General features: G+C 33.6%; 3 protein-coding genes across 4 annotated transcripts in view; 2 read left to right on the top strand and 1 right to left on the bottom strand.

Annotated features, from left to right (window-relative positions):
• LOC111002854 overlaps positions 1 to 13667 on the top strand; it is a 32264-nt gene extending 18597 nt beyond the window's left edge. The window contains exons 2-6 of one of the 2 annotated variants that reach the window (XM_045629246.1): positions 4967 to 5043; positions 9383 to 9892; positions 10059 to 10232; positions 10360 to 11266; positions 13345 to 13667. In XM_045629246.1, coding sequence (XP_045485202.1) covers positions 9392 to 9892; positions 10059 to 10232; positions 10360 to 11266; positions 13345 to 13487 — 1725 coding nt within the window. In that variant the 5' untranslated portion in view covers positions 4967 to 5043; positions 9383 to 9391 and the 3' untranslated portion in view covers positions 13488 to 13667. Of the gene's footprint in view, positions 1 to 4966; positions 5044 to 9382; positions 9893 to 10058; positions 10233 to 10359; positions 12796 to 13344 lie in introns of those variants that run through there. The other variant, XM_022273118.2, reaches the window with a different exon arrangement.
• A 2185-nt stretch (positions 13668 to 15852) lies between these two features.
• Positions 15853 to 18004, bottom strand: LOC111002833 (glucose-induced degradation protein 4 homolog). Its single transcript, XM_022273085.2, has 4 exons — positions 17524 to 18004; positions 17206 to 17373; positions 16825 to 17057; positions 15853 to 16483 (listed from the first exon to the last, which is right to left on the bottom strand). The coding sequence occupies exons 1-4, from the start codon at positions 17668 to 17670 to the stop codon at positions 16420 to 16422; spliced, it is 612 nt and encodes a 203-aa protein (XP_022128777.1). The 5' UTR covers positions 17671 to 18004; the 3' UTR covers positions 15853 to 16419.
• A 2921-nt stretch (positions 18005 to 20925) lies between these two features.
• On the top strand, positions 20926 to 26763 carry LOC111002830 (serine/threonine-protein kinase N). Its single transcript, XM_022273082.2, has 2 exons — positions 20926 to 22491; positions 24259 to 26763. Exons 1-2 carry the CDS (start codon positions 21185 to 21187, stop codon positions 26069 to 26071), a joined length of 3120 nt encoding a protein of 1039 aa, XP_022128774.1. The 5' UTR covers positions 20926 to 21184; the 3' UTR covers positions 26072 to 26763.
• The last annotated feature ends 148 nt before the right edge of the window (positions 26764 to 26911 follow it).

The following is a 26911-nucleotide window of genomic DNA, read 5'->3' as shown; positions in this document are numbered from 1 at the left end:
TAAAAAATAGGTTCTTGATAGGCGAGATTTTTCCGATGAGTAGATTGTAGAAAAGGTTAGGTATGTACTATGTTCTATAAACCAAAATCTGTGTCTATGATCTTTACATAATATAAATTTTAATTCGTCTAGACTTTTCATGGGGGTGTTCAACAAAAATTTGGTTAGAATGTAGTGTTGACCAGGTTTTCTTTTATTTTGTTGCCATTGCCAACTTTCCCGTTGATGGTATTGACAAGAGATTACCAAACGTTAGTGAAAACGAAGAAAACTCATTTTAATATTATCCAACAGGTTATTTATTAAAATGTAGTAAATATAACTAATTCACTATATAAAACTTATCAAGAGAGATTTGACGTAGTAACATTGTTATTCTTTGGAAAATTTGTACCAAATAGAGCACAAACAATAACATTTAATTTAAATAATATAGGTCATTTGTATCAATTCACTAGACAGCTGTAGGAATATAACTGGCATGTAACTGTGATTTATAATCTTCTAGTTGACATACGCAATTGAAATCGACTAAGACGATCATAACTTGCGGAATCTAGACCTTTTTTCGCATATATCCCAGGGATGTCACATTCTGGCACGTTTAACATATATATTTATAATATATATTTAATCACTTCTGTCTCTTTTATATACTTCTTTACTGCTCTGGGGCTTAATACTGTTTCCGCGCTCCCAATATAACCCTGAAAATTATCAATGTTATCGCTTACAACTCGTTACCTATTAGATGCATTAATAATTGCTCCATTTACACTCCATTGAACGAAAATTTAACATTTTTTATATCGTTATCATGTAACCTTTGCTCTTAATATTTATCATTCAATTAACGCGACCGCTTCTATGACTTAAATGTATTTGTAATTAATGATAATAAATATAGAGAAAAATCTAATACAGGTTTTTGATGAGCAAGAAATGGGCTTGTGGTTTTATTACTTGCTCAAACAAGTTAGCTTGTCACGAAGTCACCTTAGTACCTGAGTGAACAGCCTTTTATGTCACGAACAGCCCGTGACTTTGTCTACGTAGAATTTTGGAGGACTAAACTATGTTTTTGAAGTTGTACTTCTTTTGGCGCAATGGAGAAAAATGATGAGAGTGAATTTTTACGATGCGCGCGGACACCAACACCTAAATTCGACATCGTAAAGTTAGGTCAAGTTGTATATTCTAGTATTTTTATATTTAGAACACGAGTTTCGTAACAGTAAAATTAAACAGTGTGAATAAATAAATATTATTTTGGTTAAATCAATTTCATATACGACGGTGATAGTATTTACTAATCATTTATTTATTTAAATAAAATCTTTTTGATTAATTTTAATACTTATCGTTAATCACTACTGCATTTTAGTTATTTGTTTGAAGTATAACTTCTAACGCGTGTACATAAGTACACACACTGTTTTTCAAGGCCTTTCTATTAAAAAAAGTATTCAACGGATTTTTGGCAAATATCATAAATCAATAAATCAGGTCTAACTTTTAAACATTACAATTAATAACATAATAATTTCATTTAAGCATTTCTTTAGTTATTATAATACACCACGGACTTGACAAGGCCTAAAAACTTAAAAATTAAATGGCTACAGATACAACTTGCTTTACTTGAAAAAAATAACGCATGTAGATAATTTGAATCTCAATCGTTTTATTACATTGCACGTGGACGTACTATTGCACAGGTTTCCATATTCAGAAGTAATCTAACCGTAAACAAATCAAGCCTAACTCCTAATTTGGCGCGTAATCTATGCATACTTGAGTACACAGCATCAGTGGGAAGCAAAATTTGCAAACCGTATAACCGGAGTCATATTTTGCTTAAAGTTTGAGATAGACAATAGACGTTTTTAAATATTGACAGAACGAGTGTAAAGATTCGAGTTAGTGAAAAAACTAAGGTAGATTTTTTTTAATACATTTTTGAGAGTTGAAACTAATCAATATTCTTATCTGGTATATTATGTAATAAGTAGTACAAGTGAAGTATTTCCGAACCAATTCGATTTAGGGAAGAAAAGAGCGTACCAATTCTTTAAAAGCCGGCAACGCACTCGCGAGCATTCTGGCATTTAGAGTATCTATGGGTGGCGGTATTACTTAACATCAGGTGAGTCCTGCCCGTTTGTCCCCAGTTCTATAAAAAAAAAGTAATCAGTGTCTAAAATAAAAAAAATAATATTATTTTGCAAGTTTAATCTTTTTTTTTTTGCTGCCCTACACCCTAAATTTGGGAAGTGACATATTGGATATAACTAGGTACCTTCTTGTTCACATTTAACAATTTACAACGAATTACATTAAAAAAATTTGTTTCAAATATAACAGGATTTTATGTGCAAACAAGTTAGTCTGCTATTATTCACTTAACTCGGAAGGATTTCGTTTTAAAATGACTTTTTTGGCGCATTTTTCTGGTGTTGCTGTCATTCTTTCTTACACATCAACTTGTTAGGTCTCTAGCGACTAGAAAAAAGGTGACAGCTAATTATTTAATTTACTCTTATGTATATTGAATTAAAATTACATACTGTAATGGGAGTAAAACAAAAAGATTACTGTGTTTTAGTTTTCAATATTTTTTTATTTACCCCGTACCACAATCATGTATTATTCGCCAAACTATTGGTAATGATTGTTACAAATAAATTAATCAACGTCGTAATTTGATTGAAATTTTAATTAAATTCAAACATGCATGGGAAATGAATATCTCTTGGTAATTAATTAAACTGTAATTAACCAAATCCTTTGGTTTTCATGCGGCATTATTGTTTTCCATAGCAATTAAATAATATACTATAAAGTTCCATTTACACATGTTTTCTCCGCGAGTTGTTCAAAAGAGACACTCTTTAATTATTATTCGATTTCGCTGATAACTAAGTAAATTCGAAGAGGTTAACGTGATTTATTGAAAAATGAGATAAAGAGAAGGCATGTGATATGTAGGTATAGTGGTTATAGAATTGTATGGACGATGGCTGATTCTCGGGAGCCAGTCGCTCGAGCCGTGTTTACTGTCCATACAAACTGATATTGACATTCTCTTTGTCTGCATGACGGCTAATCCCTTTGTGGTGATTCTTTGTTTTGCTTTTATTACTATAATGAAACTTACCTTCGATCCTTGAAATTTATATAAAAGCAAATAAGTTGCGCAATTGTCCTTGGAGTAAATATACATTACTGCCTATTTTAACTACTCTAAATCACGCATGAGAAAATACATGCAATTAATAAGTTTTGGTGATTGCGACTTTATATATATTAAAGATAAACGGACAAGTCTTTTATTGAAATATGTATTTAATACTCGCTGCGGATTTACTTGTTACAATATAGACAGTAATAGTATATATTTACCGGCAAATAAATTTGGTATGAATTTATTCTAAAACGGGTGTCAATTTCATCAATGCTAAGTATTAGTGTTTTCTGTGCCATACTAAAGATCATAGTTTATAGATCTGTATTCCATTTCATAAAACTTTATAGTTTCGACCTTGGTAGTACGAGGACGGACCACTTTCTTAGTGTTTGTATGCCACTGCGCAATAGGTACATCACATATTACTAGAAAGCGATCCAGACGATTCATGTCTCTGGGACACTGAACAGGAACTTACTGAAACAAGTCTTAAGAAGAAATTGTTTGAGAAAGCATAAAACACCTTTTCGAATTCCATACATTCTTATTAAATAATAGCATGATCACAGAACACAATAACTTTAATTGTATTAACTAGTTTAGTGCTAATCTGTGGTTATTTACCACAGATTATAATATCATATTATTTACTTTTACATCAATTCGATGTATCACGTCTGAATCCATAAAAATATAATCTGAAATCTTTGTAAATGTGTACTCTTATTATAATAATAAAAAATATAGTTTTGGTAGGTAAGGTTAGGTTGTACATGACGTTTTATATTCAATTTGTCTTCCGTTTCAATCACATGCAGTTAAAGTTTTGGAATAATTTAATTTACTCATAGTATATACAGAAGGATTGATGAAGATCTATTTGGTACGATATGGTAGATTGTGGACGGTAAAGCACATGGATGACACTGTTAAATGAATGAAACATTACTCGACCAAATTTTAGAAAAAGATAGCAATTTTATATATAAAATAATCAATATTAATAAAAAAAATTGAGAGGAGGTAGATCCATATTACAAAAACACATATGGCGATAATTATTTATGTTCAGTATATTGAAATGGAATCAGATAAGGTATATCGAGTAGTATCAAGACTTTACGATCAGATAATATTTTATATAGAAATCGGCTTGGGATAAATAAATAAAAATAAAATTAAGCAAAAATAATCAATTATGTTCTCGAATGTTACGATAACCTTAACTAACAAAATGACGAAATACTAAGGTCTCGATTGAAAATTAACTATTTCCAAACAGAGACTAATTTAAAAAAGAATGGAAAAGGTTAAGGCTAAACACACTAAAACCTATTTATCAACCTGTTTTAATGAATAATGCATGGGGTTACATTTAATTGGTATTATTTTATTGTGAAAGTGGAAACCGGAAGTTTGGGTATAAATTAAAATCTGCAACCATGACACACCTACGATGAATTTATGATTCTTATTTAGATCTTTAGTATAATTATCCTTAATTTAGTAATCATTTTTATACAATTTATAAGGCTACTTTTGAGTGATTTATTTCAGTTTTATTATACAAAGACTACTAGCAGAAAAAGTTTTTTTTTCTCATGTTATATTCGTGTCTCTAATTTGCAAAAATACACGGTATGAACGATATAAAAATCTAACACTCGTGAAAATTCTTTTTCAGTGAACGTTTTATATACACATTTGCGTTTGTATCAAAACTTTCGTGTTTATAAGCTCGAGTAGAGCGCTGAGTGATTAATTATTTTTCTGTTTCAGGATCGTGGCCCAGAAGCGCATGCGCAACAGCCGGTTATAATGTGAGCGGCGTACGAACACGCGCGTCTTCCCTCAAGGTAAACACTTTATTTTTTAAACTTTTTTCATGATCTTTACGTATCTTTCACTAGCCCCGATATGCCGCCAATTAAATTACAAGTTCACTGAAATCACAACAACAACTGTTATTATTTGTTTATTTTCCCTTTTTGTAAACATCGCCCTTGTCTAAATCTGGTTTAAACTTGATTTTAATCAGTCTTGTTAAGGCTGACAATGATTTAGTAAAACGAGTCCAACAACACTACTTATTCAAGTTCACCTTTAAGATTTTATACCAGCATTTTAATTATTATACCTACCAACTACAGACTATTCGCTGTCTTCGTCTTTTGCAATACACTATCATATTTCTTATTTATACAAAAGTAAGAGTTAGAGGTGATAAGTATAATAAAGGAACATACTTCCCCGTTTTAAAATACTTCTTATTTTACAAATTTCTCGCAATTTTTGTTCGAAAAACATGCATTCTCAAGTAGGTATAATATTAGTTTGGATTTTGAGGGCACCGTAACCATGAGACGTGTATTATTGAAGCAAAGTTCGCACCGTCTCGAATGGGGCGATCATCCAAAAATACACTGATGACATTACAATTCTCATTTTAATACTGTCCATTCAACTTTCCAATATGAGACCATTTTAACATATTTGACATGTCTCAAATCAATAAGCATATTTTTCTATGAAATAAACCTTAAACTGAATATCTGAAATCGCTCAAGAATCGAACAATCCAGAATCTGAAATAAATTAAGGAAATAGTTGTTGAATTACACTAACCTAGCTTTGTTTTAAAAAAGTAAGCATCGTTCTTGAACACGTCTGTAAGCTTAAATAAATGGCCATCGAAATAAATAAATGACGATCACAATTCTGGTAATTATTTTACGTAAGTAAAATAAACTAAATTTTATTTTATTACGTTGTACAGGTTGTGTCTACTACAAACCTTTTATGTAAGAGAGTGATAGTAGAAAACAATTAATACTTATTTAATACGCATACTAACAGCACTTAATAATAATATTAAACCTTTAGTTAAGGAAATCGTCAAGTATTTATTATTTAAATGACATAATACACCTCATTACCAAACAGGAATTACGTTTGTACCTCGTACAGTTATTTGTTTAACTTCAATTAGTAAGCTTCTGGGGAAAGCTTTAATTAGCATTAACAACATACCACATTTCGAGCTGTTCTTATTGTACATACGAGCATTTTGAAGCAAAATAAACTACTAAACAAATCCTATATTAGTTGGAATCTGTCCACATATAATTGTCTATGATGATGTTTGAATTTGGATTATGTTTTCATTACTTTTGATGTGCGTTGTCATTTATAGATTCATTATATATTTTCTCTTGTACAAGTAAACACAATGTTACAAGTATTACTAACGTTTTATTTATTTGCTATAGCCACTACTCCACCCTATCAATATGTATACAAATATTATAAAAAGTAAATTTCGATGTTTGTAACAAATGAACTTAAAACCGACCGATTTCTTGGAAATTATGTCACCATAAAACCTTCATAATATTAGTTTATTATTATTATTATTATTTTAGTATATTTAATCAAATTAAAATTGTACACTTGAATTAGAATATATTTAAATAAATGAATTAGTCGGTACAGCCCGCTAGTTTTTAATAAAAACGATCCTTGGACTTGAATCGTGATACTGATAATCGTGAACTACTTTATTGCCTGAACGACATTGCTACTTGCGACTTAGCGCCATTTTCTACCAATGTTTGCTGTTTATTTGTGTACAATGTCAGTAAATTCCGCAAATTTTTCAATGCGTATCAAATTGAAAAACGACAATACGAAAAAATAATTATTTATTCTATCAGACAATATTAATATTTTAAATATTATTATTATTATTATCTTAAATATTATTCAGATGCTTCAGTATAAAATAGTATCTTTTATTGTTCACTTAACATTCTATAGTTTCTTTTTTGTGCATAAATAAGGTCTCTTTGACAGTTATCGAATTACTTAACCTTCAACAATCGCCTGATGCATTTCTTGAATATCCTGGACAAAACAAACATTGTGCGTTACTTCATAATATGCAAATTTGACCGACATCGTGGCTGACCAGTTAGCAGTAGACACTTTCACGACATCAATGTTTGGTCATTACCATACAATAGGAATTAATGGTTTAGCTGTAGAACTGAAAAGCTATAGGTAATTTTATTTCATACGAAAATAACAATTGATCGTGTTGAAACATAATTAATTGAGATTCGAATCAAACTGATGAAGTTAGAATTTATATACACACCCTTTAATTATACTAATCACCGTTTAGCATTAAACATTAACTAATTGATCATTAAGTACTACAATTACGTGTAACGTTTCTTAAAATATAATTTTATACATCTGCGCCACACAAGCGATTTGATTATGTTTTAGTATAAAAATACCTGTATCCAATATATAAATTCTACTATTTATTACTCTGCTGCAATAAAATATTTAATCCCAAAAGTCCTTACCAAAATAAATAAGCGTTAAGACCATCTGTATACCACCTGTCAGCCCTAAGGAGGGTTGATGTTTAGCCGACCGTCACAGTCGAAAGTCCATAACTTACGCTCCCCTACTAGTCTAAAGTTGATTCACCCATTCATTTTAATTAGACGAAGTAGACATATCGAAATAGTTAAGCGCATTAGAGTGCATTGAGGATAAACAGCGATGCGCCTTTGTGGTGAACGGTCACTCGCCACGCGTGCCACTCAACCGAGCCTAACTGGAACGAGTAATTAACGATGGCTATCCTTTCAATTTCTTATTCCGAATATTCTGAGAAGCACTCGACTCGAGTAAGTGGAAAGTTATTTGTGTGCAACCCTGTACTACCTCTGCGTACGCGCCGTTCCGCGACTGTCGTCTCGTTCACGCATGCATGTCAAGGGTTCAACATTCGAGGATCGTTCGTGCTAATAATACCTAATAACCAGGATTATCCCGAGTGTCTGCAATTTGTTACAACACTGCTTTGTGTCAAGGCAGTGCCGTTGGAGGGTGGATTAATGAAATGAGCTCCAATCAGGCATCTATTGAAACACGGTCGAATCCGTGAAGCACTTCCGCGTGCGATGCGCGGGCGCCTGGTGCGATCATTGCCAGATGCCGGCGATAGATCGCGGGGTCAACAGCCAATGCCCTTGTTTTATGCACTAAATTATACGTTAATGTACCAGATTGTAATAATTTGCCTAAACTGTGTTCATGACTAGGGTCAAGGGAAACATTATTTACACACTCAAATTATCAAAGTATATTTAGGCAACAACTTTTTCAGGAACTAACAGTACATATAATTACTAATATATTGTAAAAAAATCTCATTGTATCTTTATAAAATCTTCCTACCCTTTGATGCAAAAATTACTAGACGTGTGATAATCATTCCATATCTGGATGGCCGTGGCGACGTAGATACCTCCTTACTACTGGATGCTCATAAACTGAAGTCGGTTGCTAAGATGCAATTCGAAAAATTACGCCAAAAACACTTAGTTCAAAATAGTAGTATTAAATTATATTAGTGCGATAAGAGAAAATTGTGTAAATTACAAATAATTTTAACGCTATACATTAAGGTACTTTCACTTTCACACATTAAGGGCTTCAAGGTCAGATTTCAACATTCTGAATGATCTGAATTCTCTCATTTTTCGTTAAGTCATCAGTTTAAATACAATCCTAAGCTATTTATCAACCTACACAAGATTATCTTAGAAGTCGGAAATCGAAAGTCACTGTCGATAGAATCAGATCCGTCACAAAAGCAGGTAGATTGTGAGGTTCCAATGAATAGATGACGGTAGATGCATCTCGACTACGTATTGATACAATGAATAAGGCCGAACCTTGATCCATTTTGTGAATCATTTTATTCTAGAACGTTCACGACATCTAGCTAAACATGACAGGTGTTTAAAGGCGCCCATAAAAAAATTACGGTACCCTGACTTTTACTAAAGTATATTTGCTTTAATCGAATTTAATAGCAATGGTAAATATGCATTTTAGTCTACCTACAGTAAAAAGGCTCTTAAAAAGAACGATCACTACCTTGTTCCTACAAAAAATGATGTTAAAGTAGGAAATTCCTACTTACAGTTTAAACATTTCTACGTATTGTATTACACTACTTACTACTTTATATTCCTAATACTTTAATTAAATTAGCCGGCTAATCGTTGTTAGCTTATCTAACTGGCTTTGCTAAATTATCGCTAATGATATTTGTTCTGTTAAATGGCGAATGTTTTTACTATTTAATAACAATTATTTATTACATTCCAGGTGTTTGCGATGTGGTACAAGTGGTTCACGTTACTGCTGGTGTCGTGCGCACTGGTGCAGGCAGAAGACGGAGGGTACGCCGGACCGGTGACAGAGGGGACTGGTCAGGTTACAGTCGTAACCGGCCCGGTTTCAGATGTGACCGGTCCGGTTGGGGAAGTAACTGACCGTGGTAGAGAAGTAGACCGAGCTGATTTAGTTCGGACCAGTGCAGCTAATACTGTCCCTGGCGATATTATCAGTCAGATTGGAGATGCCAGTCACGCTCTTCGAAAAAATGATGCCGCTAACACTGATGTAACAGAAATTCCTGGACCAGTCGCAACGACTAGAGCACCTCCTCGTACCCTAGACAGACAAGCTGCTGAACTGGCGTGGCGCACGTGGCTTCAAAGCCCGGAAAGCGGTAACCCCAATGGACCAGCAAGGAGAATCACTACTAAATCACTCTTTATCACACCACTAATTTGTCCAAAGGGTCAGAGACTCGACAGAAACGGATGTGTGCAGGTAATTAAAACGAAGTAATAACAATATAACTTTTAAACAGGCTTATGTTATAACAATACGCAATTTGCGATAAATTAAAATATATGCTATATATGTCAATAGAAAATTATCAAAAACTAGGAAAAAGTTTGGTTTTTGATAACATGTATTTTGCTTTCTATTTCAGACCGTTACATTAAATAAGGACGAACATGAAAGAATATTACTTGATCAACTGAATGCATTGTTCGGGAATTCGACACCTTCTAATAATGCAGAGGATCTTTACGACTATGGGGAAGAAGAACCTGGTCCCCTACAGCTGACAATACCTATAGGCCTGGACCCTCAATCACATCAGGTATATATAACAAGTTACCTACTTCTTTGATTTAAAAGATCGTGCTTACACTGTTTAAATAATGATTTTAACTGTTATATTCAAAATGTGTTTACTATTATACTGACTTAGCCGTTTCTTATTGCAGAATATTGATAAAAAAGGTGAGAACGGAATATTAAATGATGCCAGCATTGAAGCTGAACTAGAGCTACTGAAATTGCAACAGCAAAATATGCGCCAAAATGATACTGCTGTAGATAATACAAATATTTTGTCACACAATGTGCTAAATAACTTATTGACATACCCTGATAAACCAAAACGGGACAGCCCTATACAAATCTCTACCGAATCACAAGAGACCACAGACAAAGGACAAAAGGAGGAAGTTTTTGGACACGTAAACGTGGATCCCGTTTTGTATGATACTGATATTCAAAATGAAGAGCCTGCAGCTTCTAATGACCCCGTTAAAGACAATGGATCAGTTAATGGTACTAATACTGAGACGCTAAACAAAAACCAAACAAATGCCGATCAACCAGAATCTCTGTCATCTCTTACAGTAAAAAATGCAGAGACAACGAAACTTAACCCAGAAAACGATTACTCCGATATTGGAGAAGCGATAAAATTGATAAGTAGATATGCTGAAGTATCAACAGACGATAATTTTCCCAAGGACAGGCTCAGAAATCCGGTCGAAGATTCAGTACTTGGAACACGTACTAAACTTCAATATCGCCGAAACCGGCCCAAAGTATCGAACAATTTAAGCGATATTTCACCCTTTAATCAACCTGAGGTAACTAAAGAGGCCATATTAACTGAATCTCTTCGAGGGAGACCTGGAGTATATTACAGATACCCTAATGATAACTTCGCACCGCCACCAAACTATCCATTCAAACGCTTACAAGATTACTGGCCCGGAAGGAATCAAATCGGAGGGGTATACAACAATATGCATGAGAATCCAAAGAGGCACCATCACTCCTATCCACATTATTTTCGCCCTCGTGGTTATCCAGGTATACCTGACCCTTACTCGGGCTTGTATCCAGCATATCAGCTGTACCCACACAGAGTACAACAGAACGCTAGTCCCATTAGATCTCACCCTAACGATCAGGATATGTACAGCCTTCTCGGCCTAAGACATTGGTTTAGCAGCGAGGGCGCGTCGAAGAGATAGACTGCTTGTTTTCTCCTACATTAAACAAATCGATGTTACCCGATGACGTATATTGGAAGCTGTGGAAGAATGTCAGAATAACTATTTTGCATTGTGTACCATTTTCATCATAGCTTTCGATATATTAGCCTATTTATTTTAAAGCCAAATATTAAAGTCATAATTATTTTTAAGTCAGTAGCCATGTTAAGTTATTGTAAATAATATAAGCACATAAAAGTTTTAATTTACTGCTGAATATTTAGTATTATCGTTGTTTTGTATTATGTAAATTGTTGTATTAATATTCATTAATTTATTATTTGGTGTATATTTTTGTTGTTGTGAATTATATTGTAGATAAATAATGCAAGAAGTTTCTGATAAATATGTATAATTTTTAGACCCTATGTTAAATAAGAATACAAACTATTATATGTCAGATCTTACAGTCAAATCCATTTTTACTATAATTTTAAAACTGAAGCGATGAACGGCACAGGCTTGCCCCATTATCTAGAAGTAGTCTACGTACTTACGATATAGTTCATATTTGTGGAATATGATAGCTTCTAAATTTGTCTGTGTTTATTGAGATTAGATTTTAACCAGTAAATTATACACCCACCAAGGTACTTAATTAAGAAGGCATTCATGACAATGGTATGTTTGCAAACCCAACGTACTGAAATTAAAAATAAATGCAAATTAGAGTCTATACTCGTAATAGGAATTAGCTTTAGTATTTCCCGCTGTCAAAGGAAATTATCTCATACAAAGCGTTTATTGTCAATATCGATACTATTTTTTACCGGCAAAGGAACTACCCATTCAATGATCCCACCAAAGCTTAGTGTAAGAAATTAGTTACTAAATCTTGATAGAGTGGTAGGTTAATCTATTTTTAATAATATGAACTTTTCTATCTATTTTTCTAATTCAAGTCACTACCTGAAGATGTTTTTCAATATCACGAAATAAATACTGTTAAAACTTGTACTTGTTCACACAAATATGATTTTTTTTAATTAAATTGCTTGGTGTTTTAATTTGTAGGATTTTAAGTTTTTATATGTAAATAAAATAAACCGATCGAATACTTTCGGTTTCATAATATTTTTATTTATTATTATAAACAATTAATCATAATTAAATTGCAAAGTATAAATGAACGAATTGTATGATAATATCTTGCCACACTTTTTTATTTAATGGAAAATTCATACGTTATCGAAAGCACCATGAACGAAAAGTAAATTTTCATATTTTATCGAGATTTATGTTGATATGAGACATATTACTAATTATATAATTTCTACCTACTTATTTTAGACATAAAAATTTATAATTTCATTGTTAGTAAATAAATATTTTTTTTTCTTAAATAATTAACACTCAGTTATGTCTAAATAATGGAATAATAAATGGATGAATTAAAAAAAGAATGAATGTTTCCTTATATCCTTTTGATTCAAATTTGATTTATTATATTCATTATTAGTACCTGTATCTGTATGGCGATTTCCAGAAGTTTTATTCGTAAAGAATTAATTATTTCAAAATGAAATTTACCTTTTTTACTTAAAACTATGTATTTATTTAAGTCATTCAAAAACGCGTGTCGAATTTACAACATAAACGTTGAATTTGACATTTAGTTTCTTTACTATCGTGAAGAAAACAATAAGAGATGTTAATTGTATTTGTTTATGCACACAGGAACCAGTGCAAATATCTTTTTCCAGATAAACTTACAATATTTACTGAGTTAATATTCGTAAATCAAACCATCTGCATACTTTCTCCACACTCTCTGCATCAGTCTATGCAAATCTACTCTCTCACACTGTACTGTGTAACAAAATTGTTTGATTTAAATTTTTTGGTATTATCATACAATGATGTAATAATAATAATAATAATAATAATAATAATTTATTCATTGCCCTTACTCAGGCTTGTATCCAGCATATCAGCTGTACCCACACAGAGTACAACAGAACGCTAGTCCCATTAGATCTCACCCTAACGATCAGGATATGTACAGCCTTCTCGGCCTAAGACATTGGTTTAGCAGCGAGGGCGCGTCAAAGAGATAGACTGCTTGTTTTCTCCTACATTTAACAAATCGATGTTACCCGATGACGTATATTGGAAGCTGTGGAAGAATGTCAGAATAACTATTTTGCATTGTGTACCATTTTCATCATAGCTTTCGATATATTAGCCTATTTATTTTAAAGCCAAATATTAAAGTCATAATTATTTTTAAGTCAGTAGCCATGTTAAGCCAAGTAAGAATGACATGTATGTATTATCATAGAATGATGGCTGTCGTTGCGGCGGCGTGGGTGTGGCGTTAACGCCTGAAAATATAGCATCCAGATTCCATTAAAGTCGTCATTAAATTGTTGAAGATAATGACGTCAGCAATACTGGCGTCATAAATTAGTTTTTTGGCATCAGACCAGGGTCAAGGATACGCATGGTGGCCAGCCAACGTTTTACGAAGGATATTGGATTGGAAAAACATTTTTTTTTATCATAAACATATGAATGCATATACACAAAATAATTATTACCTTTAATTAGATCAGTTATAGTAAGTCAATGCAATTACCTAGATCCAATAACGTCAGTAGAAGAGGCAGAGGCCTCCTCACATAAAACGGTCTCCGACGAATCTTCCGCCCATACGGTCAATTCGACTGAACTATTAACTCTTACCATGGCGTTCAAAGAATTGCTACAATTGGTTACCCAGCCAACCACAACATATAAACCGCCTCGACTTGCTGACATTTAGGTTAAGAATTATGAAGCAGTTCTTCTTATAAGCCGTCTAATGACAGAACATACCGATACCCGTTCTAATTGTAGCGTACTCTGCGTTACAGCTCGCTTGGTCCGAAGTGTAGTTGCGCCATTTCTGCATGTCATTTGCGTATCGAAACTCGTTGGCTAACGTATGGATCAGCTCCCCCGAAGTCTCTTGGAGATGTGATCCCACCGCTGCTGTCGGCGTTATCGCCTAAAATTATAGGATCCAGATTCCATTAAAGCCGTCATTAATTTGTTGATGATAGTCTGATAGATGAATACATTTTAAAGGATTCTGCTTGGTTCGACCGCTCAATCGAACTGAGGGCCCCTTTTTTTTGGAATCTCGCTGTAGGCCTTAAGGGTCATTTTGGAATAATATTCCATTAAGGGTATAAAATCTTAATTTAATACTTGGAAAATTAGAATGATAATGGGACTAATAAAAGTAGACTAAGTCTCCAACTAATATTTTTTATTGAATTCTCTGTCTTAGAGAGTACGATATAATACTTAACAATTATTTAGATTATATATACATATTAAAATAGCGTGGAGCACTGGCTCAAATGAATAATAGTCTATACACACAGTTCTTCACGGTCTTCAGTCTACACGGTCAGCTGCTGCGAACTGAACTATGTGCGCCGCCATATTGGTCTTGGCTGCTATAGCTGGGTATCGATTACGCGCTCCTGGCGCGCGCGCCATGAACGACCGCACCGAGAGTGCGTTCCGCGAAACGCGTTCCAAATCTTTGAAGAATATCAACTAAGCGCGCCTGGCGCGCGTGACAACTGTTCCGGTGGTGGGCCCTTCATCATGGAAGCAGTTTTGAGTTAATTAACAGTTGTAATTTAAAAATCTGTATAATAATTACCAGAGCCAGTGATTTGGCTTTTAGATATTCTCCATTTTTCTCTTCTTTACGATGATAGGAGCACAGTAATTTTTTCTTTAATTCCTGAATAGGGACTCCCATTTCACTACTATTTCTTGAACTGAACTTTTGCTATTCCACAGTAGTTAGTAGTAATAGTAGCAATTTGTTTTGTACCATACAGTCATATTAATTTATGGCAACTTTGGTTATCCATAATTGGGAGCGCAACAAACACAAAAAATACGACATGTCCGTCCCAAATGGCGCGCGACTGATGCGTGGTAAAAAATCAACACCGGTCGGAACGGACCGCTGTCCGCTCCGCGTTCGGGCGCTCCAACGATCACATTGGCGCGCGTCCCGAATCCATTTCACGCGGCTGGAGCGCGCGCAAATATTCGACTCTTGGAGCGCGTAATCGATACCCAACATATGACGGGCGCCTGTCACTTTATCCCTACTCCGACCGTCACGCGACATGCGCTACATAGACCAAAAAGTTTGAGACGATGTAAAAAAAGTTTTAGTTTAAAAATATAAAACTTTAACTAAGCTAACATTAATAATTTGTCAGTAGCGCGCTAACTCCCGCAAATTATAGACATATATTATACTTACATATTATTTCTATCATTGCCAGTATTTTATTGTAAATATGTGTTATATTAAAATGATTGCAAGAAAAAATATTGTTTGGTATTCTAAATCCTTTTTTACCAGATTTTTATTATATGAACAATGGAAATATAAATAAACCCTTGTTATGTTAAGTCATTTTATTGAAAAAAAAAATAGTCAATTCTCTGATAACAGATAATGGATAATCTACAATACAAATATATTATACTTGTTCATACCATACAATCCTGTACTTGCACACACTATAAAAATAGGTAACTCCTCTTCTATAATTAAAGAACAGTCTACAAAGTAACTAATCAAAAACACTTAACTTATATGCAAATGATTTGTACATTATATCACAATTATAGTTGATTAATAGCTGGCAACATTTGCAATAATTTCCAAATAGTGCTTATTAAAAAGCCCTACTACACTCCCTCCACTTTGATTATATGCAATATTAATATAAAACATGTTGACTACTGATTTTATGGATAAAATTATACAAATTAAAAGTATATGCAAGGACAGGTTTAAATATTGTTCATATGTCAAAAGTAATATTATTTATTGATCAATAGCGATACTACAATTGCAGGAGAACATATCTTTCTTTACATATCTAAGCAGGTTTCCGAGTAAAACTTTAAAAGAACATTTATGTACTCTTAAAATATTCCAACCATCCACAAACTACAGATGTTTCATCTGAATTCATAAATTTGGATACTGTGTTCAGGAACATGGCTTAATGTCAGCGATTGGAACCTGGAAAAAATAATAAAGGATTTAAAATAAGTACTCCTTCAAAAAAGATGATACATAAGTTTTTAAAGGAAACTAGAATTACACTTAATGGCAAATAAGTTCTTACATAATATATTTTGTTTGATATTTAAAGTTTTGGATGATCAGCCAAGCTCCTGAATGAAAACAATTTTTCATTTGATACAAATAAAATTCTGTAGTGAACATAATAGCTATTGTTACTTATGTTTTTGAAACTAGCCAGTTATTCAAAATTACACTTAATCTCTAGACATAAATAAACAATTAAAGACTATTGACCTAAATTTAATTCATTGAACTTTAGATAAAACATTCCTTACCATTCTGAACTTCTGTGATAATAATAACCTTCTATTGTTGCCGCTGATTTGTGAAAACATATATAATAGAAACCAGCAAATGAAGCACCATTAATATCTTTTATTGTATGGTCTGGAACTAAGAAGTGTTCTTTCCACCTCATAAACACATAATCAGCCTTTGCTAAAGATTCATAGTCAAATGAATCAGAGTTAAATGTCTTCAAATATGGGACAAATAACTCAAACTTACTCTGAAATTTATAAAAAAAATCACACATTTTATTAAATAAATTGTAACATAAGGTTACACATAGCATGGGTACTTGTTAATTACTCATAACAATAAATAAAATGTATTATCCACATACCCATAATTTAATATTATAAAACCATACACACCCAATGTTTTCTATCAACATCTTCATCTGCATCCCACTTTCTTGTTAGAAACGGATATTTGGCTGATATTATTTCTCCATCAAAGAATGTTGTCAAAGTTGGAAACTCCTCTGTCAGTCCTTTTATTTTTAAATAACCACAAAGATACGAATTCTCTTCGTCGACATGCTGTAAATCAAACACGGATCTAAATTTTTGAAAAACAAAGAAGTTTCATAAAAAACGACTTATTCAATTATGTGAAGTTAACAAATAAATATATTTTTGTAATACAGCTCACTATTATTTTATTTCACTTTTTGCGTATTTCTTACTAACCTGCAGCACAACTTCGACTTCATACGAATTTCCTTTGGATTTCTGATGCCCTTGAAACTTTGAGCCGTTGTAGAGAAGAGATTTAGTTACTCCCGGCTGTTTGGAGTTAGCTGGCGGGGGTGGAGTAATATCTACTTTAACAGGCATCCTTTTCCATTAAAACAGTGACACGATTCTTGTGAAGGTATGTTTTATTATGTTACTACAGTCCACGCTATACATATATTGTAGGCACTCAGTGAAATGTGAATCGTATGAAATTATACTTGAGTTTGACAGATGTTCTTTGAGTTTGTAATGAAACAAAGATAGATTACAGCTATCAATTAACGCATATAGTCAAAATATTAGAAATGACTAAATGAATATGCAGTTAATTCAAATTCATAATATTTAATAGATCCTTCGCGAATGTAGGAAGTGAAAGCGTAACACAAACACAGCCATCTTTTAGCTTTATTTGAGCCACAGAGTCCAGACTCCAAAGACAAGTTAGAGTATGCCTTATACAAAGTTTTGATGACAGATTAGATTAGAAATTGTAGTTAAAAAAACGTTCTCCAATCAGCCGTTAATACTTAACACTAGCAATTTATTATTGATAAGTATATGCGCCGACACCAGAAGATTATTTATTCCTGAAACTTCCAGAACATATGAATGAAACAACAAGAATATAACTAAAACATTACAAAATATTGTAAATTTATTTTCTTAAAAATGATCTGTATAATCTGTTATCAATAAAGATATGTTCATAATCTTATGTCACATTAACATTCAGCCGTAGTGAGCAGGGAAGTGGGTAGGACGAGTATGTAAGCGCAATCATTCTCTCGCCACTGCCATTGTCACTCGCGATGCCCGGCGCTCCCGGCGGTTTTTTGTGCGGAAGTCAAAGAGCCGGCAGCGCGAGCGGCAGTGTGTGTTTATACTTTATATTCTTGCTTCTGCACCGACGCTCAGTACTCGCCTAGCACCTGGGAGTATTTAGGGAATTATCGCCGGCAGCGGCAGGGCTGAATGTAAATGAGGTATAAGGTTTCATCAAAATGTATAGACAGTTGATCCTGATATCTTATCTTCTCCTATTTTATCTATATATATATATAATGAAAATGGTCTTCGTTTGAGGCTCTTTCACGCCTAAACCACTGATCGTACCGACATGAAACTACCACTATTCGATGCGAAATTTTTCCTAGATGGTTTATGGCATTTTGTTGTTCATTTTTTTATTGCTGTTTTACTTATATGAACATATTTTATCCCGCTAATTGCAAGCGTTTTCTCTCGATTCTTTTGTTTTCATGGATTTCAACGGAGTTTACTAAACGGATAATGTTCTTTTACATTCAGCTAAGAATCTACTTACAAACTTCCACGCATCCACTTACAAACTTCCACGCATCCACCCACCAACTCCCACGCACCCCTGCACACCTACTCTCATTTTTTAATAAAAATAAATTGCCGTATCTATGATCGAGTATCACTTGAGACTTCGCAACGTCAGGGAGTGGACAGGTATTGCGAGTGCGGAGGGGTTGCTGCATCTGGCGCAGGATAAGACGCGGTTCAGAAAACTGACGGCCAACCTCCAGTAATGGAGTGGCACTTGAAGAAGAAGATCACTTGAGAACGGCTGGACCGATTGGGTTAATTTTTTTTTATTGTCTTCAGAATTGTCAGGAGAATGTTCATATGTAAGAAAATTTTAAAAAAGTCTGATAAAACGTTAAATATTTCGATGATAATCGAAGTATTCCAGTTTCTATAGTTACTCACCACGAAATCTCGGGAACTATAGGACTTAGAAATGTGAAACTTGGTAGGAATATTACTTTCGTTATGTAAAGGTCAACTAAAAACGGATTTTAAGAAATTCATCCCCCCAAGGGGATTGCGGGGGCGTTAACAATGAACAATTCCCGTTTTTAAACTATAGCTCCTATAAATTCCAAATTTGGTAGGAATCTTCTGTAAGAGATGTAGAAATCGTCTATGAACGAATTTTACGGTAGCTCACCCCACAGGGGGTTGCGGGGGTGGTTTAACAATTAAATTTTTTATTTTTAAGCCGTAGCTCCTACAGACTCCAAATTTAGCTAGAGTCGTCTGTGATGCAGAAATGATTTAAGAGCGGATTTTACAACAACCCACCGCCGAAAAAGATTGCGGTAGTGGGTGTTAAAATGTGAAATTTTTATTTCCAAACTGTAACCTCTATAGACTTTAACTTTGGTAGTAATCTTTTATTTGTCATGCAGAAATCATCTCAAATAGGATTTTACGAAATTCTATTTCCAATAGGGATTGCGGGGGTGGGTGTGAGAATGTTAAATTTATGTTTCCAAACTGTAACTTCTACAGACTCCAAATGATTATTTTTTTACTCTTTAAATAGAAAAGGTTAAAGTCAATTGTTTTTTAATTAATTTCATTTGTTTTTATATAACCTAATTAATTTTATGATAAAACGTCAGTTCAAGCGGTTGAGAAGTGAAATAAAAATGTCAGACAGAGAAAGTATTGAAAGTTTATGTTTGTGTGCTGACTATGTGTTTGGTTCTAAAAACTGGTCTCATAAGATATATCTTATATATAAAATTCTCGTGTCGCGGTGTTTGTGGTTAAACTCCTCCGAAACGGCTTTCCCGATTCTCATGAAATTTTGTGTGCATATTGGGTAGGTCTGAAAATCAGACAACATCTATTTTTCATCCCCCTACATGTTAAGGGTAATCCACCCCGAAATTATTTTTTTCAATTTTAGATATTTTTTTTATTTTTTTAATGATACAGCATTAGTAAATACATCAACCCTGAATTTTCAACCCTTTACAATCAACCCCCTATTTTAATTTGATTTCTTTGATTCTTTATTTTTGATATTTAGATAACTAGCAAGAATTGTAATTTAAAATATATTCTCTACATATTAATGTATTATGTAGGGTAATAAATTAATATTTATTAAAATATTAATTTATTACCCTACATAAATCATTCTTTTGAACACTTATAGTAGATAATTATTTTTATTGACCTAAAAAAATATTTCTTACAAATAATATACATGGCAAAACAACGTTTGCCGGTTCAGCTAGTAATACTATAAAATAAACAAATATGTCAAACTATTTCCATCGCTTGATAGTCTGTCTAAATACTTCTGCTAAGATTAAAACCATAGAAAGTTATAATTGTATAACCTTTATAACGATATTATACTTATATATAACTTATTACTTTTAGTAGTCATGATTAAATTTCTATTCTTACATTTATTTTTTATTTAAAAAATGTTGCTCATACTGAAATAAGGTACTCAATAGTATTTTTATGGATTGCATTATCTGTGGATCACACTTTTGTAAGTCTATTGTCTGCGAGTATGGTAGATTTTTATCGTCGCTGGTCATCTCGTTGGTTTCGTTGACCGATCAACTTGTTTATAATTTATTGTTTTGTAATTAATTTAATTTAAGGCATCAGTTTTAATATTTCATATTCTATTTCCATTATGAAATCTTCTACAAAAAGTATACATGTGGTATATCGTAGTGACATTGTTTTTTAATTTTGATTGAAAAGCAATAACAGTGTTATTTTCTCTCATAATTATGGTTAACTGACGTTAGACAGTGCATCCTCAATTATGGCAGACCCAGGTTATTACCACAGTGATTATATTCGTCATCCCGTCCTTTACGAACTGGGTGTCAAGTATGGTATTAAAACGGAATGTATTCCAGAAATAGCATTGCCGTCTAAGCTGGAAGAGCTCAAGGATGTTATACGTAGAGAGATACGTAAAGAGTTGAAAATTAAGGAAGGCGCGGAGAAATTGCGTGAAGTAGCCACTGATCGAAGATCGCTTGCAGATGTTGCAAACCTTGTCAAGCAAGCTAATATTAAATTGAATGAATTAAAGTCTGACTTGCAAGAGTTAGAATCCCAATTACTGTTATCACGCGGTCAGTCAACCCCTACATCGCCAGAAGACTTATCTTATGATGAGGAGATCATCTTGGCTTCGGAGGCGGCGCAGCAGCAACGCCAACTGGGCGAAGGCACGACAGATCGTAAACTTGCTTCACTTGAAAAACAATTGAACATTGAACTAAAAGTAAAACAAGGTGCCGAAAATATGATACAAAGTATCACCAGTAGCAACCAGTCAAGAGATAAAAAGCTACTTGCTGAAGCTCATCAAATGCTTGCAGATTCAAAAGCTAAAATTGAGTATTTAAAGCTAAGGATATCTAAAATTTATAAACAGCAGAAAGGTGATAATGCTGGAGCTAATGGAGATGGAAGAAATATGGATATGAGTGGAATTCACCCTCTACTTGATGAACGCATTGCTGAGTTAAGAAATCGTCTACGTATAGAAGCAGCTGTTGTTGAAGGATCTAAGAATGCCATACGTCTGTTACAAAGTGATAAAAAAGTTACAGACAAAAAAGCTTTGCAAGAAGCTCAAACAAACTTGTTAGAGTCAACTCAAAAATTGGACTTGCTGCGTAGGTCTCTAGATATGCGGCGACAAGAATTGCCTGCAGAAAGTGCTGCTTTTATAGAACTTGGACATGAATTACGCAGTACTGGGTCTAGTCCTGGTTATGTTAGTTTATCTGGAGCAACAAATGCAAGACCTCCTTTCATATCTCCTGCACCATTAATAAGTCCTTGTGTACAGGTAACTGGAGCATTAGAAGTTAGACTCATGGGCTGCCAGGATCTACTCGAAGATGTGCCAGGACGTAGTCGCCGAGACCCTTTAGCCAGTCCTTCAGACCTTAAATCTTTTGTCAAAGGAGTTGCTATACGAAACTCGATGAAATATACATACAGCATCAAGGAAGACACTAGTAATGAAATCATGGCTGTAATGAAATTAGACAATCATACAGTTGCTCAAACTAGTTGGAGGCCATGTTCACAGCAGGCATGGGACCAGAGGTATGTAATGTATATTATGTTAGCCTCTCAAACCTAGATAGAACATCATGTAACTAATTAGATTATTACAGTGCCCTATTTTATAGGATGAATAAGTAATGCATGGCCTTACATCACTAAGTATTAAATTACTTACATAAACATAAAAGGTATTTTTCAAGGTATTTTATGCTTGAATAATACATACTATAATCAAGAATTACCCTTATAAATAAATAAAATAAATAAAATAGCCTTTATTACTGTTAAAGTTACTATATATATGTACATTAAAATTATAGAATGTCCCTAATAACAGTGTGCCTTTCGGCAAAGGCCTCCTCCAATTCTTTCCACTGTGTTCTGTCCAAGGTGACTCTCCTCCAGTTTGGACCTGCTGTCAGTTTTAGTTCGTCTTCCCATCGTCTGTATTGACGTCCTTTACTTCTTTTGCCGTTACGTGGATACCAGTGTGTGACAATGTTGCTCCATTTGTTCTTTGAAGAACGCATCAAATGTCCTGTCCACCTCCATTTTTGTTGGTCTATTCTGATCAGTATGTCGGTTAGTTTTGTCTTACGCCGTATGTCAGTGTTTCGAATTTTATCTTTCATCTTGATGCCGAGCATGCTTCTTTCAACTGCGTGTTGGAATGTTGTCAGTTTTTTCCTGTGTAACTGTGTAAGGGACCAAGTCTCACATCCGTATGTAACACAGGGCAGTATACAGGTATTAAATACTTTTTTCTTTAGACCTATATTCATATCCTTGCTCTTCATTATTTCTTTCATTGCCCAGTATTTTCTCCAGCCATTAGCAATTCTTTTGTGTATTTCTTTAGACATTTGGTCTTCGTGAGAGATTATTTGCCCTAAGTAAACATATTCTTCTACATACTCTAATATCTTTCCATTCACTTTGATTTCTGTCTTGATAGAGTTTGTCATCACCTTAGTTTTTTCTGTATTCATGGTTAGTCCAGCTTTGATACTTTCATTTGTAAGCATTTCAATCATGACCTGCAATTTTTCTGGGTTTTCTTCAAAAAGAATCAGATCATCCGCAAAGCGAAGGTGGCTAAGTAATCTTCCATTGATATTTATACCGACTTGATCCCAGCTTATATTTCGGAAAATGCCTTCCAAAGCGGCTAGGAATAATTTCGGAGAGATAGGATCACCCTGTCTAACACCTTTGCTGATTTGGAAGGTGCTTCCTAGTTTCTCTAGTTTGATTCTTGCTTTGTTGTGGTTGTATATTTCCTTTAATAGATTCAAATACACATTATTTATCCCCATTTGTTGTAGGCACTTCCACATATAGCTGTGATCAAGGCTATCAAAGGCTTTATTGTAATCTATGAAGGCAGTGTATAGTGGTAGATTGTATTCTCTGTATTTTTCCATTATTTGTTTAACGGTATGAATATGATCTAAAGTGGAGTAGTTGGTTCTAAAGCCTGCTTGTTCTTCTGGCTGATTTTCATCAATCTTTTTACATATCCTGTTGAGAAGTACCTTTGAAAATATTTTATAGAATTACCCTTAACTGCATATCTATTTCCTTGAAATTTAATCTTTACAATTTCTTAGACAATATGATTACTCATTACATCTTATCAATTGGCAAGTCACATATTTGTTGTCTGACTAGGTGGCATCATTTAATTTTTTAGTCAGTATTGTTAACTTCTTTTATCATTAACTTATTTTCTTGCTATAAAACCATGGCTACTTCTATGTTTTTTTTTACACTTAAAAAAAACTCATTCTTATTTATATTTCTTAGATTCACAATTAAGCTGGATAAATCGAGAGAACTTGAAATTGGAATACATTGGAAAGACTGGCGAGGCCTATGTGCTGTCAAGTTTTTGAGACTAGAAGAGTTCATTGATGATATTCGGCATGGCATGGCTTTAGAGTTAGAGCCCCAGGGATTGTTATTTGCAGAGATTAAGTTTTTAAATCCTATTGTATCAAGAAAACCTAAACTCCAACGCCAGAGAAAAATATTCAAACAACAAGGCAAAAACATCCCCCGACCGTCCTATGGAGAAATGCATATACCTGCTGTTGTTTTAGGCAGATTGTTAAAGAGGTCCTCACCATCTGTTCAAAATATTCAAAATGCTCTAAGTCAGAGCCAGCACCATAACTTTGAAACACATCATGATAATAAAGATATTGATAATACCAATGCCACTTTTACGGGGATGGCGGGTGTTAGACCATTGGGTCTACCAACTATACCACATGTGCCTATTTTACAGCCACCACCAAAGCCTTCTCTGCCAGTACAACCCCCTCCAAATGTCTCTACACTTAGAATGGAAAAAGAGTTACAAGAAGCTTTTGCCTTTTTGGAAGATTCATACACTAGAGATAATTATATTGCAAAGGATCCACAATCTTCTGCATGCAATACTCCTTTAGTAGAATATCCTCCATCTCCATCTCCTAAATTACTTCTTGAATACCCAAGTAGTGATGATCAAATTGTGGAAATAACAAGTAATATGCGCCTGTCTTCATCAAGGTCATCATCAGTCATAGAAACAATGAGTAAGGAACCAGATTCTAGGAGGCAGTCAGGTGAAATGTCAATGAATAGTTTTAGACTACTGAGTGTCTTAGGAAGAGGCCATTTTGGAAAAGTAATATTAGCTCAATACAAACCAACAAATGAATATTTTGCCATTAAAGCTTTAAAAAAAGGTGATATTATTGCTAGAGATGAGGTTGATTCTCTCTTGTCTGAAAAACGCATTTTTGAAGTTGCTAATGCCATTAGGCATCCATTTTTAGTAAACCTATTTGCATGCTTTCAAACTGATCAACATGTGTGTTTTGTGATGGAATATGCTGCTGGTGGTGACCTTATGATGCATATACATGCTGATGTGTTCACAGAGCCCAGGGCAGTATTTTATGCAGCTTGTGTAGTATTAGGCCTACAGTATTTACATGAAAATAACATAATTTATAGAGATTTAAAGTTGGATAATCTACTTCTGGACACAGAGGGGTATGTCAAGATAGCAGATTTTGGTTTATGCAAGGAGGGCATGGGTTGGGGTGATCGTACTGGCACTTTCTGTGGTACCCCAGAGTTTCTGGCTCCTGAAGTTTTAACAGAGACATCATACACAAGAGCAGTGGATTGGTGGGGCCTTGGTGTGTTAATATTTGAGATGTTGGTTGGAGAATCACCATTCCCTGGGGAAGATGAAGGAGAAGTATTTGATTCTATTGTAAATGATGAAGTTAGATATCCTAGAACATTATCATTGGAATCAATTGCATTGATGCGCCGATTATTAAGAAAAAATCCTGAAAGACGACTAGGTTCCTCAGAGAGAGATGCTGAAGATGTTAAAAAGCAGGCTTTCTTCAGAAATGTTGACTGGGAACAGTTACTTTTGAGAAAGGTGAAACCACCATTTGTGCCAACAATTAATAATCTAGAAGACGTCAGTAATTTTGATAGTGAGTTCACCTCTGAAGCAGCTGTTCTCACTCCTCCCAAAGAGCCAAGACCTCTGAGTACAACTGACCATAAACTTTTTTCTGATTTTACATATATGGCAGACTGGTGCTAGGCAGCTTATTGTTAAAGCAAGTTGATAGATTAATAATTCTTTATGAAATACAATAAACCCCATTGCCTTAACTAATATGAGTGAAACTGTATTTTGATATATCTCTAATCTATTCTTAAAAGTATCTTTGGAGATACTCATGTTGACTTGTATTTAATGCAGTTAAATGCAATATTTTATGAAATGTGTAGGTTAAATATGTTTTTAATAGTAAAAACCTTTATTTTTTTAAAAGCATCATACATATAATGTAGTTATATTTGATTAACCTGAATATATTTCTTAAGTGAAGTGTGTGTCAAATAAATCTTTACAATCATCAGTCAATTCTCTACTTTAAACTGTGAAATAAAGTTATCAACAACAATAATTGTTTATTATTTTTATCTAAGAAATGTACATTACCATAGTAATTATGTTTTATAATAACTACCACCTAATCACAATTTGTATTTTTCAGAGGCTTAACAAGGTGTCTTTATTAAGGCTCATAATTGTTTAAGTAATGGCTCACATTAATTATAATAAATTTTAGGTCTAAAATACAGATAAACAAAGATGTAATGTTATTTAACAAGGAGGCACTTTGTAATTACACACATTAAAGATAAACCTACACTTTTGTTTGCTATGTTTATGGGTCAAATTATAGTATAAGTACATCATACACTTATTATAATGTTTTATAACGGCAGTGTCTTTTATTTAAGTTATAAACAAAACCTTAATATACAAAAATATTGTAGTCCAAAACATTAAAGGGCATGTAACTTTAGACTTGGTTGAAATCTCTTTGAGCAATGATTTTATAATGTGGAACATCACTATTATATACATTAT

Source organism: Pieris rapae, chromosome 8 (assembly GCF_905147795.1).
Source record: "Pieris rapae chromosome 8, ilPieRapa1.1, whole genome shotgun sequence".
NCBI lineage: Eukaryota > Metazoa > Arthropoda > Insecta > Lepidoptera > Pieridae > Pieris > Pieris rapae.
The sequence above is the reverse complement of the archived record's forward strand: the minus strand, read 5'-3'. Positions and strand labels throughout refer to the sequence as shown.